Source organism: Trachemys scripta, chromosome 7 (genome assembly GCF_013100865.1).
Source record: "Trachemys scripta elegans isolate TJP31775 chromosome 7, CAS_Tse_1.0, whole genome shotgun sequence".
NCBI lineage: Eukaryota > Metazoa > Chordata > Testudines > Emydidae > Trachemys > Trachemys scripta.
Window position 1 is genome coordinate 109895966 of NC_048304.1, and position 14813 is coordinate 109910778.

Here is a 14813-nt window from a genome sequence, read left to right on the forward strand (position 1 = left end):
CTCTCTTCTGGTGCCACGTGAGCCCCTGGTGTAATTGCAGCTTCCCTTTGTCTCCCCATCAGAATCAATTATTTGGCGGGGGTGTGTGTGAAATCTCTGGGGAACATTAATTCTGTGCTTGCGCAGTGCACAGAATTCCCCCAGGATTAGATATTGGAGTGCATGGATCACAGGCTTCATCCAATATGTCAGTTTCTTTAGTATTGATGCAGGTGTTCGGAATCTTGATCCTTTGAAAATTTTCTTTTTGGTATGTTACAGCCTTGATTTTTGAATCCTTGTGTAGAGCCAGACAAGCTTGTAAAGGTAACCCAGCAAAGCCAGCTGTTTTTGCTTATAATCTGCCCAACAGGCCAGAGTGGTGGCTCAATATGCCTAATTAAATGTATTTGATTGTTGACAGTCATATTACGTATAGAGAAAATGGTGGAATTCAGCAAGGACTTTGAACTTTAAAGTTGTTGCATGAAGTAGAAAGAGAAAAGGATGGTTACAGTCCTTTTAATGAAGAACAGATATTTCGCAAAAGGAGGAAGAGAGGCTTAGAAGATTAGTAGGACCCCACCAAATTCACAGCTCTGAAAAACATGTCGGGGACAGTGAAATCAGACCACTCCCGGGAAATCTAGCTATTGGAGTTGGGGCTGGGGCTGCCTCAACCAGGGGTTCCTACTGTTCACTGGGCTCCAGCTGCTAGTCTGCTGGACTGGGGAGGGACTTGACTTCCTCTTCCCCTACACAGCCGCTCTCAGGGGAAGGGAAGGGGGCGCCAAGGAGAGATCAGACTCACCTCCAGGTACCTCCCCAGGCTGCAGGAAGGTCCGCAGCTGTGCTGTCTACAGAGTCCAGCTCTAAAGGCAGTGCAGAAGTGAGGGTGGCAATCCTGCAACAACCCCCCCCACCCCACCCCACCCACCCACACTCACACCAGCTTTGTGACCCCCTACAACCCTCTTTGGATCCCCAGGGTTGCAAGACCATCTGAAAATGTGAAATTGACCAATTTCTGGCCAAGAAATTGATCAAAATAGACTGTGAATTTGGTAGGGTCCTAAAGATTAATAATAAGTTATAGAGCCTTTCACTTCTGTCTTTGGTGCAAATCCAATCCAAGTCAGTAGTGACTGAAGTTTGTTGCCATCTGATGTCTGTCTCTTTGTTCCAATGTCCACATCAAAATAAAAAAACTAAAATTAAAAACCTGGGGCTACTTTTGGAAGGCCTCAGAGACTGAGAATTGAAGTGTCATGAGATCTGACCTGTTTTCTCACCTCAAAGGGTGGTTTCTCCAAGTTAGGGTTGAAGCACACTAATGGGAATTTTTGACTGCATCTGCACTACATGTTCTGTGGCTATATAGAAAAGTTAAGTGTCCAAGACTTATAATCTGGCAACCTTCTGGAACTCTGTATCTACACAGGATAGACTTTACTTTACAAAGTTGCTTTATTTTCTCAAATGTTACAATGTCTCCATTGAATACCTGCTGAAAAGAAACCGGTTACCACAAAGAATACTTAACATCTCTCATTTAAATGGTGGAATGATTTAGGGATTTGCTTCCTTTACAAAACTAAAGCCTCTATACTCAAAGTATTTTCAGAAATATAGACCACAGCCTATATTGTATAAATCCAGTTTAGTAGTTTTATATTGTCAGTGTATAGGATTTTCATGTATTTTGTATTTATAGTCTTTTTATAAATACCTAAAATCTTTCAATTAAGCTTTTATAATTAAAATTGATAAATTATATTAGTTTAAATGTAGTTTTAAGTAAACTGAAGCCGGGAATGGATGCTGCTTGTGTTTGTGTGTAACATTATTGGAATAGATTCCAGATTCATTTTGACAACAGCAGGGGAATTTGCATAGAATGTCTTTAAGCTCAGTTTAATTGACATTTACTAGGGAGAACTCATCACCACTTGATCCTATGGAGTGCATGGACACAGTAGAAGAACAAAGAGTACACAGTCCTCCTGCCTCATTAGTCCCCAGAATCCATGTGATTTTGGCACAGAAATTACAGCACATTAATCCATTATTGCCTGCCTGCCTTAATGAAGAGGAGAGTAAAAGCTGTAAGTATCTGAACTGCTGAATGGAACCTTACATTATCACAGATTAGTTCACTCTGAACTGCATTGTACTACTCCTTACTACAAACAAGTAATTATTTGTTGGCAGGAAAATGCAGCAATGGTAGTCTATTTAAAGCGGACTTAGAAGGGATCGGGCAGCTGAGTTGCCTCAGACATGGTGATAAGTGTTTGTTTTAGGAAAAGTTACTTCTGAAGTATTCATGATTAGAGATTTCATTCTGTAAGTCTGAAAACCCAATCTACTATTGTACAAATTGCAATATTTATTCATTTTCAAATGAGGAATCACTTTATTTTTTAAAATTTTACTTTTATTAAAGCTTAGCTGGAAAAAACAATGCATAATTCTGAAAGACACACTTACCAAAATGAGTACATGAATGTAGCAGCAGCATAGATCTATGAATCAGTTTTCTGAGTGAGTAACTGCTGATTCAGACAGTATGATCTGCTCAGCATCATCTTGGAAACCCTTTCAGATTTTTAATTGAAAGGTGTATTGTACATTTGGCTTCAAAACCTGCAGCCTTCCACAGCTTTCTGAGTGTTTTAAGATGTGTCATGTATGTCTATATAGAACTCCACTTGATAGTAATTTTAAGAGCTGTGGAAACTCACCGATAGCAGAGCCCAAGGAATAAACAGAATACATACAGATTGGAGCCCAAAAAACAAACAGAACACACACACACACACACACACTGCTGCTACATTCACCTACTAATTTTGGTAAGTGTCTTGAGATTTGTCTATTGTTTTTTCCAGCCCAGTTCACATGTGGGAAAGCTGCGGAAATAACTTGCCATCTGCCAAAAGTGGCAAGCGTTATTTTGTTTTATGAGTCACTCTAATGGAATTTTTAAAAAAAGTCTTGGATGCTAATAAACTCCTGGTTTAAAACCAAAAAATGAGAGTTGGGGAGTCAACTGGTCCAGGAGTCTTGCAGCCTTGAGGGTTCTCAGGGTCTAGGCTCTGTGGCAGGGAGCCTGGCAGCCCAGGCTTGAGCAGGCTTCTCAGGGTCTAGGCTCCTAGCTCTGCAGCAGAGAACCTGGAAGCCCTAAGAGCACCCAGGTGGGTCTGGGGAACCAGCTGCCCGGAGTTAGAGAGCCCCGGAACCAGCGTGCCTGGGATTCTGGAAGCCCTGGAGTCCCCTACCTGGGTCACTCAGCATGGCAAGGCAGGCAGCATAACTGCCTTGGAGCCACAGACCCTGGAAGTCCTGGGTTTCTGACCCTAAGGAAATCAGCATATTGGGGGAAATCAGCACATTCCCCAGCCCTGGAAGTTTAGCTGCTAGTGGCTAAAATTGACATGATTCCTGTCAGTTTTACCTATGAAATTTACCAGACTGGTCAGTTTTAGGGCTGCTGCCAGATCCCGAGGAGCATATTTGGTGTCACAAACTCCAAATGTTCATGTGGTGCCAAAACGAACACTTTATGGAATTTGTGTCCCGGGTAGATTTCAAACAGCTGTTTTTATTTTTTTGGAATGAAACCAAATATTGAAATTTCCCCACAATATGGAAAGTCTGAGGTGTGACCAGCTCTGCTTATGGCCAACCCTGGTATGCCTGTGACTTGCTCTCCAAAGTCTACCAGCCAAGAAATCTGTTGCAAAGCTGCTTAATTTGGTCTTTTGGGAGAGTCTTTACAACTTTGTCTCCCCTTAAATCCTGATCTGTAAAGCACTGCCATCTTCAGTCCTGAGAGAGGCTGTGTACACCAAACGTTTGGCTGGAATAAAGGCGTACGGAAGGGAAATGGGAATGAACCGCATCCTTGGAATAGTGAAGTGAAAGGAGAATTTTGTGTTCCCAATTCTTGCTGAGGGGCTATACTTGGATACACTGGTGCTTGCTGCAAAAATTCTAAGAAGCAGAAATATTAAAATTTTCCTTTTGGTAACACTTTAAAACATAGCTTTGGCCTCTGCATTGAGAGGATTGTGGATTGGCAAATGATTACTTGTCTCCCTTTGTTTTTGAGTATTCTCTAATGTTTAAAATCACCTTTGATTCCTTATTTGTTGAAAATAGCTTGTTCCATATTGGTAAGCATAGTAAACCCAGGAGTGCAAATGCTGCCAGAGGAGATTAGACAGCATTCAAGCTGAACTCTGTTTGTATCAGTATGAGATACACCTTGATAAAATAAAAATAACTTTCTCTGAATGTGAGAATGCATATGCTCCTGTAATTCCCAAGGAGATAATATACCAGTTCCTCTCAACTCACTTTTTTCATAACTGTTATGAGCTTTAGGTACCTTTAAATACTTCAAATGGAAAATAACAGTCAAAAAACATTTTGGTTGTGATGCAGGAGTACACGATAATAATTCAGAATTAGTCTATTGTAATTGGGCACAGGTAACAGAGGCTGACAATGTCAGGTGGAACTTCTATATACGTTACCTCTCAGTTTGTATAATATACCTTAGGATCTTCTAAATAAAATGTTCAAAACAAAATCAAGTAATGGCATTCAGATATTAAAGTGGGTGTGAGGGGGAAGATAGGCATGCCATAGAAATCTGTATAATAAGGAGGCAATAGTTTAGCGCTTCATAGCTCGGATGTGACTGTTTCTGTGGTAAGCAAGGATAACTGAGACCCTTAATGTCTCATTTATTGTTATGACAAAAGACTTGGGCCAAGACTTTCAAAAAACAGGAGTCTAAAAGTCAGTGAGTTGCTGTTTACTTGGTTCTACAGATAGTCGGCCCACTTGTTTAGGAACCTGATTTCAGCTTTTGAAAATCTCGGCCCAAACTTGTAAATTGTGCATATAGCTGGTATCTGTAACTATACTATTGCCTTCCTGCTTCCCCCTCCCGTATGTTTGTTTATTACATCCCCTTATTCAGGTTAATGTAGATTGTTAGCTATTTGGGGCGGGAGCTGTCTTAGCACTGCATATCACCTAGCACACTGAGCTCTGCTCTGATGGAGGCCTCAGGGCACCACTCTAAGATGAAACAATTAAGTTGCATAAAGTTATGGTCACCAGAGTTCAGGAATGGTGTGACAAAAAGCAAGATACAAAAAAGCACAACCATGGAGCGTAAAACAACATAGTGAAAAAGACTGAGTTGAATTTGCGTAGTCTAGGAAAGAAGACCCATTTGGGTAAGATCACTCTTAATTAGATACACTAAGTCTAAATAGAGGGCATTATTCCATCTTAAATCTGCAGAGCAAGGAACAATGTTCTGAATCTAAAAAAGGTAGGAAAAGTCTAGGTAAATGAGGAAACTTCACTCGCAGAGTAGAGTGCTGTTCTTTTCCACTCACCATTCCCAATGTGTGATATTGCAACGTAAAGTAAGCATCATTTGGAGAGGAGGGGGAACAGATGCGGGGTATTTCTGACACTTGTCTTCTGCTTTCTTGTCAGTTGTTTCTAGTTTTATGATGGAACTTTCGCCACTTAGAGCAGAGCTACTTGGATTCCTCACTCATGCACTCTTAGGAGACAGCTTGGCTGCTGAGTACCTTATATTGCATCTCATCTCCACAGTGTAAGTACGTAGATGCCTGCTGAGAACACTTAATGTATTTGTTCTAAAAAAATATTATCTGCTTGTTTTTGCCAGTCTATCAGAGTCTATGAATAACTTTTCAGCAGAGTATTTATATTCCAGTAGTGCCCAGGGAGGCTCCAACTGAGGGGACCCATTGTATTAGGCACAAATGCAGAGATTATTGTCCACAGTCCAAATAGATTTTTTTAAAAGGCTAATTTCAAAGCTTAGTATCTTCCTAGCATTTGAGATGACAAAGTCCCTCCCACTTCTGTTCTCTCTCCATCTTTTTTTTTTAATTCTGTCCTTAGATTAGACTAAAATCCTCAAGTGATATAATCTCTGCATTGGTTTCAACAAGCAATATATGTTTCCTATCTAATCTCTTCTCTGTGTGTGAGCAGGACATGCTATTACTACATTTCCATTAATAGTTTAGAGCAGTGGTTCTCAACCTATTTATCGTCGTGGGCCGCATATGCAGCTCTGTGTGTTATGTGGGCCCATCCACACAATATATATATACTACTTGTACATCTATTAAAAATAGTAATAATAAGGTTTAGGATTTGTTATATGACGCCAATACCATTCATTTCAACACTGGCAAATGTCTACCAAGAGCATTTTAAATTAGCAAAATAAGTCAAAACATTAACTGTTAAAATTAATTAATTTACTGTAAGGTAGGCATGGCATATTGCCACCCTCATTTCCATGCTGCTTTGGAGCCTGTCTGCAAAGATGGGGAGCCCTGCCTGGTGTGGGGTGCCTCCTTAGCCAGGGACTGTCTCCCATTCACCCAGTCCCTCCTCATACTGCCCCCCCCCAACAAGGGAATGCCCCCCATCACCCAACCCCCCTGGGACTGTCCCTCCAGCATCCAGACACACACACACACACACACACCCCACAACACTGGACTGGCCCTATCCAGGGAAGAACGACCCACACAGGGACTGCTCCCAGTCCCCCATCCAGGGACTGCACCCAGTCCCCCCTACTTAAGAGTCTGTCTCCCATACACTGGCAGCACCCCCCTCCTAGAGTTGCCAGGTGTCTGTCTTTTTACCTGAAAATCTGGTTGAAGAGGGAACCTGGCAGTGTCTGGTCAGCACTGCTGACTGGACACTAAAAATCCAGCTACCAGCCTGCACCACCAGGGGGCAGGAAGAGCAGCAGCAAGAATTACAGTCTAGAACAGTGATTCTCAACCTATTTACCACTGTGGGCTGCATATGCAGCTCTCTGTATTAGGTGGGCTGCATCCATGCAATATACAACCTGTATGGCCCTGAGGATGTCACATGGGCCGCAGCTGTGTGCTGACTAGGCCACAAGCAGCCCATGGGCTGCAGGTTGAGAACCATTGGCCTAGAGGAACTGCGCTCTGCTCAGCTGCTGACTTCTTGTGGAGAGAACTGGCTGGCTCTGGCACCTGGCTCCAGCCTCTCCAGTGAAGAAGAAGGTGGCGGGGGGGAGAGCGGGAATCCTGTCTGCCCCACCGTGCTCCAATTTCCCCAGCCCCTCGCTCTGGGGACCAATAACCCCCCTCAATCCCATCATGCTCGTGCGTCCTCCTGGTATCCCACTTACCTCTGGGCTTTGGCCTCCTTCCCCCAGTGAACCTAGTTTAAAGGCCTCCTCACTAGATTAGCCAGCCTGCTTGCAAAGATGCTCTTCCCTCTCTTCATTAGGTGGCGCCCATCTCTGCCTAACACTCCTTTTTCTTAGAACACCATCCCATGGTCAGAGAATCCAAAGCCTTCTCTCCGACACCACCTGCATAGTCATTCGTTGACTACCACGATTTGACAGTCTCTGCCTGGGCCTTTTCCTTCCACAGGGAGGATGGACAAGAACACCATTTGCGCCTCAAACTCCTTTATCCTTCTTCCCAGAGCCACGTAATCTGCAGTTATCCACTCAAGGTCATTCTTGGCAGTATCATTGGTGCCCACGTGGAGAAGCAGAAAGGGGCAGTGATGCAAGGGCTTGATGAGTCTCGGCAGTCTCTCTGTCACATCGTGAATCCTAGCTCCTGGCAAGCAGCACACTTCTCGGTTTTCCCGGTCAGGCAGCAGATAGATGACTCAGTCCCCCTTAGGAGGGAGTCCCCGACCACCACCACCCGCCTCCTTCTCTTGGGAGTGGCGATTGTGGAACCGCCATCCCTAGGACAGTGCATCTCATGCCTTCCAATCGGTGGAGTCTCCTTCTATTCCCTTCCCTCAGATGTATCATCCAGTCCACTTTCCGCATTAGTACCTGTGGAGAGAACATGAAAACGGTTGCTCACCTGTATCTGTATTGCTGGTACATGGACGCTCCTCTTTCTTCTTCTGGAGGTCACATACTGCCAATTTTCTTAACCGTCCTTCTGTCCCCGCTGTGCAGCCTGCTCTGATTCCTCAGAATGTTGTGCCTGTAGAAGCATACCCTGACGTCTGTCCAGATAATCTTCATTTTCTCTTATGCAACGCAGGGTTGATGCTTGTTTCTCCAGACCTTGAACCTTCTCTTCTGATATGGAGAGCAGCTTGCTCTTTGTACTGACAAAGTCGCTTCTGTCCTGTGGAAGAAAGACAAACATGGCACATCCTGTGCAGGTCACAACAGCCGATTGCTCACCATCCATATTATCTTCCTTCTAAGAGCTTCCTCAGCTGGTGCAGTAACTACTCAGGCTATGGCTACACTAGCGCTTTACAGCGCTGCAACTTTCTCACTGAGGGGTGTGAAAAAACACCCCCCTGAGCGCAGCAAGTTACAGCGCTGTAAAGCACCAGTGTAAACAGTGCTCCAGATAATCCCCTCATGGAGGTGGAGTACCTGCAGCGCTGGGAGAGCTCTCTCCCAGCGCTGACATGCGACCACACTCGCACTTCAAAGCACTGCCGCGGGAGCATTCCCACAGCAGCGCTTTGAACTTTCGAGTGTAGCCACGGCCTCAGAGAAGCCTGCAAGATGAAAGCCTCAGTGGTTCTCCCCAGGCGAACTCCCTCTGTTAACCTCTCTGCTGTTCGCTGCTCAGCTGGATCACAACTGGCTGCCTTTCTATAACAATCAGGCCCAATCAAGACCCACCTGGAACAAAGTACTCCCAATTCACACTTTTCAAACAATCAAGCACACGGACAAACTGACAAACTGTCCCCACAACAGACACTCAATACTCACCAACAAAGCCCCCCCAGGCACCCCTTTGTGACATTTTGGGGTCAAGTAGGCATTCAGCCTCAGTTTTCCAGCCAGTCTTCTGACGGTCTGCCCAGCCTGCAGTGCCTTCTGAGTTGCAGAAACGACTGCTACATCTGCGGTCTCTGTCTGTCATTTCCAACTGAGCAGGACTTTTTAAGCTCCTTAGCCCCTTTCTGCCTTGTGTGGAAGAGTGTGTGCCCCATGACATTAGTCATAGTTAGTCCAATCTGTCCTAAATCTCTCATGGTTCGGCCACTGATCTAGTGTTAAAGGTCATAGATAAGTTGATATGAGATTCATTTTTACAGGTGCCAGCCACCATCTGTTTATAGTGCAGTAGCACCCCGTATGTTCTAGTCCTGTGTAGACACACAGGAAGACAGTCACTGTCCCCAAGAAAGAAAACAAAGATGTGAGAAAAGGAATGACAAGGGTTATGGTTCACACACAGCTTGTGGCTCTTTTTATGGGTGTATTTTGATTATAGAAAGTTTTTTGGACTTACCAGGGGAGCAGTCCCTGCATCAAGTGTTCAGCTGATCCATCTTTTTTTTTTTTTTTTTTTCTAGCTATGCGAGAAGAGATGTGCTTCCTCTGGGAAAATTCACAGTCAACTTGAGTGGCTGTCCAAGAAATAGTATCTTCACAGAGCACATATACCGCATTATCCAGCAGCTTGTTCCAGCAGTAAGAATGGCATTAATATACTTTAATGGATTTATGACTGGGCAGTGATTTTGGCTGTAATGTTAACTGTATTTTTGAAACAAAACTTAAGTTCAGTTTGAGGCAGGTTCCTGGTGCCTGGTTAAAGGATAGCCCAACAACTAAAATGAGGGTGGAACTTTCATCCTAGAGAGATCCTAGATTTCTCCCTCCTCTCTCCCCCAGTGACCACAAATTCCTGGAGGGTATTTCTGCAGAGAAAACACAGTAACTTGAACAGGGACCATATTGACTGGTAACTTGCAGTACTGCAGCACATTCTTCTGATATTCCCATAGCTATATATAACTATATTTTAAAAAATTTAACTCGCCATAAAATTGTTTTGCCTTTGAAATCCTCTTTCCCTTTAGGAGCTTTGGAACTTGTGGTTACATATATCTACCATGTATTTCATTTAATTGTCCTTATAATTTTGTACGTATTATGGAATTCTAAACTTAATGATCCCATTAAAGCAGGATACTTTTACCTAACAAGGCAGGTGGAGGAGTGGGGATTTGCCTACCTAGCTAATAATTTTTTGTTCTTGGCAGTCCTATCGTCTGCAGATGACCATCGAAAACATGAATCACTCACGATTTATCCCACACAAGGACTACACGGCTAACCGCCTAGTCAGTGGAGTATTGCAACTGGCCAGTAACACTTCCCTTGTGATAGACGAGACCCTGCTTGAGCAAGGACAGCTGGACACAACAGGTAGGCAGTGCTTTGTGTTCCTGTCTTCCATGTAAAACTTTGACCAATACATTATAGTAGACTGAATTAGTGCATTTCAAGACACAGTGATGTTAATTATGTGCCAATAGTTCAACCTTTTAATACAGTTTAAGCTATGTGGGGAAAAACCACTTTGTCCATGGATATCACAACTGATTCATGTCTCAGACTAGCTTGCTGTCAGTCTGTGGCCTTGTTATATGGAGTTGCATGCCTGATCACTGTTCAACAAGGCAGTTGTATTTTATTTCTCTTATTACTGCTTTACTGTTAGGAAGCATCTGGATATTTTGTTTTAGTTAAAATATTAAATTTAAAACATGCTAGGTTTCAGGTAAAAACTGGTAGCTTTAAATAGAGCTCCTAGAGAGGTGAGAAGAGGTAGGTAATTAGGAATCTTTTCACCTGTAGGTGAGCAGTTAAAATCTAGGAGAGGGTGCAACTGACCATTGTGAAAGGCTGGTACTGCTCAGTGTGATTTCTTAGTTTCATTGGTGTTTGCATTGCAAAGAACACCTGGACAACTGACTGCTTTGACACTCTCAATAGAAAAGGCCAGAAATTAAATGAAGCTGTAGCCTGAGCTATTGTCTTGTCCCATAGAAGTGGTCTTTTCAGGTCTTGGGTTAGTCACAAGTGGAGCAGTGTGGGGAACCTTACGTTTCTGCCCTTTGTATAGCACCTTTCCTATAGAAAACAGAACAACCCCGGCTGCATAGCTGACACCTTTGAGCACTGAAGTCACGTAAGGGTTTTTTTGTTTTTTTGTTTTGTTTTGTTTTTTTTCCCATTTGAAAAGTGAATGCTGTGTGGGAACAAGTAGTTTTCATTTGTTATTATGGATTTCCAAAATTCATCTTGTAAACCGTGACTTGTTCTGTGTATCAAAGAAATGTAGGAGTGGAAGGGACCTTAATAAATCATTTAGTCCAGTCCCCTGCACTGAGGCAGGACTAAGTATTATCTAGATCCTCCTGACAGGTATTTGTGTAACCTGTTCTTAAAATCCTCCGATGATGGAGATTCCACAACCTCCCTAGGCAATTTGTTCCAGTGCTTAACTACCCTGACAGTTAGGAAGTTTTTCCTAATCTCTAATTTAAATCTCCCTTGCTGCAATTTAAGACCATTACTTCTTATCCTGTCCTCAATGGATAAGGAGAGAAACTTATCACCCTCCTCTTTATAACAACCTTTTATGTATTTTGAAGACTGTGATCATGTCCCCTTCAGTCTTCTCTTCTTCAGACTAAACAAACCCAATTTTTTCTTCACAGATCATATTTTCTAGACCTTTAATCCTTTTTATTGCTCTCCTCTGGACTTTCTCCAGTTTGTCCACATCTTTCCTGAAGTGTGGTGCCCAGAGCTGGACACAAGTCCAGTTGAGGCTGAGTAGAGTGGAAGAATTATTTCTTGTCTTGCTTACAACACTCCTTTGTACAAAGCAATGAATCATAACCTAGACTGAGAGGGAAGACTTAAGGTGAGCTTTGAAGAAAAGTAATTTGATAGCTGGGAGTGAGGCAGGAGGATGGGGTTCAGGTAGCTGGGCCATACAGTTGGGGTGCTTATTCACTTTTCTCCCCCCTCCATCTTCCAGGTTCAGGTAGGAGACATCAGGTTGGACCACAAGGTCAGATAAGTGAAGTGAGCAAAAACAATGTGTCTACAAACCCAAGGGGGCCAATTTTGAATTGAAATACAGATGAATAGGAAGCCAGTGAAGGTGATTATATTACAATAAAAGAAGCATCCTAATCAGCCTTATATAACAAGGGTACCTTGTCCCTCCTGGAACTTGTGACATCAAAAACAGTCCTGATGCATGATCTTCAGTTTCACTGTTGAGATGCTCTAGTGAGTCCATACCTATTATAGATCTCTTTTCATCTTCTTTACAAGCATTAACGGTGGAATAACCAGGAACCTTAAGTGTTAATTTGTATATTTTGAACAGTTGAGACCAAAGGCCAGACACAATGTAGACAATTTTAAAACTGCAGAAGTAGCCAATTTTAGATTTCAAGTTGATACTGTGTTGCTGTAATTAACTAAGGAAATGAGAGGGGAAAGAGTCCCAAAAGAAGGAAATTATACACAGCTTGCCATCCTTTATAAAGAGTAGTTAATGACTGTCTGTCTGCTGGACTGAAAGATACAAAGCATTTGGCACAGGTGGTGGTGGTCAGGAGAAATCTGATTTTTATCAGCTAGATTTCACTATTTCAACAAACTATCTTTAAACTAGAAGTTTCAATTCCAATTTTTTTTTTACTTTTTTTTAGTCTATTCTAGATTGGGTTTTTCTGTTTTTGCAGGAACTTACTGTAATTTTTAAAATAAATGGGTTTGTTTGATTTTAATGACTCTAGCAGAAGTCTGGGATAACTAAACAGGTTATTCAATTCCTCTCTCCCATTTAATCTTTCTGCTGTACCTCATTTTAGTTGGCCAGCCTAATGCACCTTTTACGCAGTGAGGCGTTCTTCTCTGCTTGGGTTCTAAAAAGTGATTTGTTCTCTTATCCCCAAATGTAAAGTGGCAGTGTATTGCCATTTTAAAAGTAATATACAAACAAATAGAGGGGAGTGCTGTAGAGAATCTGTCAAAAGCTGGTTTGTTTTTTAATTTAAATGTGTAGTGCTGGTTTGACAGCCCTGCAGAGTGAAGTTGTACTTAGAATTGGAGCAACAGGGTCAGCTACAGTGGAAGCTATCCCACAACTACGAATGGGCCTGAGGACAGAAGAGTATTCCACTTTAGGGTGAGAGAATAGTTCATGCGTGGTGAGTTGTGGTAGTGTGTTTATGATATGGTATCAGTTCTTTAGGATCTGGTCCAAAATCACCAATTATTTCATGTAAGCCCCTGGATCTGTGTGTTCACATTGCACTATTCCTCATGGTATCTGAAGATCTTGACTATTCTGGTCACTAAAGACCTTCAGGTGTAGAATCTAATCAGTGACGGAGTAAAAAGGCTCTAAAGCTCATCACCAATCCCCTAAGCCATGTGGTCTTCCAGAACTTCCCAAGGGACAAGAACACCGTCATGCTAGGCTTCTCTAATTGACGTTTTCATTTTAGCGAGTGATTTGTAATAATAGATTAACATTGTTCCCTGTTTCATTTGGCAAACAATGGATTATTCTGCCGTTCCTAATGCAGTTTAAAAGTAACATGATGACTTAGTTTGAGCAGCAGCAATATCAGAGATGCCTACTTGCTTATAATTTACTGCAATTATACAGCCAGTGGCAGAGAACAAATTGTGGTTTATGAAGGTCTCATGAAAAGGTCTGTTAAATTCACTCGCCAGCTCAGCTGTTTAGGGCCAGTACAAGTGCATTATGATGCACATGATCAGCATTTGGATCCCAAAGCTTGCTGGGTTTCCTTGATGCTATGGAATGTCACTCCAGCAAACACTGCCACCTCCTTCCATGCTAAAAGCTTCTTCTGTCTGGCTAATATGATATTCATGAATGTTAGAAAGGAACTTCTTCCATCTAAACCTGCTGGAGAGGGTTGCCTCAGCATATGGCCTTTTGAAGCTAGGAAAAATGGGTGTCTTCCTCAGCCAGTTCAATTATTTCTATACATTAAAAGTCCAGTGTCTCACCTCTCCTTGGCTAGAAACTGGAGCTTGATGCCTTTGCTGGTGGTGCTGAATAAGCACTTTCTGGTCTAGCATGGTCCTGGGATATAACTTGAAAGATTTGTGTGTGTGTGGTTTGTTTGGGGGGTGGGGGAACAGCGTGGTACAGAAAAGGTATGGTTCTGAGCCTCGTATATTTAAACTCCAGGGCCCTGATCCTGCACCCTTCAAGTCAAAGCATTGGAGAGCTGAGCGAGCAGTGTCTATCGTCTCTAGACTTTATAGCCATAAGGATACCAAAAAGTCAGAACTTTTAAGCACATTTCTAAAATATACAGAATGCTCGCTGGTGCAGTTTGGAATAAAGCATTAGCCATATTCATTTGGGATGGCCTGAATTACTCACTTGTGAGTAAAGTACCCATTCCAATCTCATGCTTAACTCTTTTTGATAACCACAGCCTTATTCCCTCTAGCAAATTTTGCATAAATATTTCTACATGTTTATAATCTGACCTTTCCATAAACTACACTCATATTAGGGCAGGTCATCTTTTATACCTGAAATCATTCAAAGGCGCTTGATTTTGTTTAGCACCTCAGGTTATTTTAGTAACCAAGCTGTTTCCACTGTGACCAAGTAATAGTTTCTGCTAACTGCTCATTAAAACCTGAATGAAAAATCAATTTCAACTCTGGCGATTGTTTACATCCAGCTGTCAGCATCTGTTTTCTTGCTTTTCTAGGTGTACATAATGTGACTGCACTGGGTAACCTGATAACTTGGCAGAAAGTGGATTATGACTTCAGTTACCACCAGATGGAATTCCCGTGCAATATTAATGTACTTATCACTTCAGAAGGCAGATCACTCCTACCGGTATGGCACAGTCTTCTTGAATTGGGGGATAATTACAGTTGATAGCTGCTTAAT

The 14813-nt window shown here is 42.5% G+C and overlaps 1 protein-coding gene across 2 annotated transcripts in view; it reads left to right on the forward strand.

Moving 5' to 3' along the window:
• MCMBP (minichromosome maintenance complex binding protein) overlaps nt 1-14813 on the forward strand; it is a 32790-nt gene that overhangs the window by 15064 nt on the left and 2913 nt on the right. For both annotated transcript variants that reach the window (XM_034776337.1, XM_034776338.1), the window contains exons 9-13: nt 1912-2084; nt 5503-5626; nt 9400-9517; nt 10093-10258; nt 14626-14759. In XM_034776337.1, coding sequence (XP_034632228.1) covers nt 1912-2084; nt 5503-5626; nt 9400-9517; nt 10093-10258; nt 14626-14759 — 715 coding nt within the window. The remainder of the gene's footprint in view (nt 1-1911; nt 2085-5502; nt 5627-9399; nt 9518-10092; nt 10259-14625; nt 14760-14813) is intronic.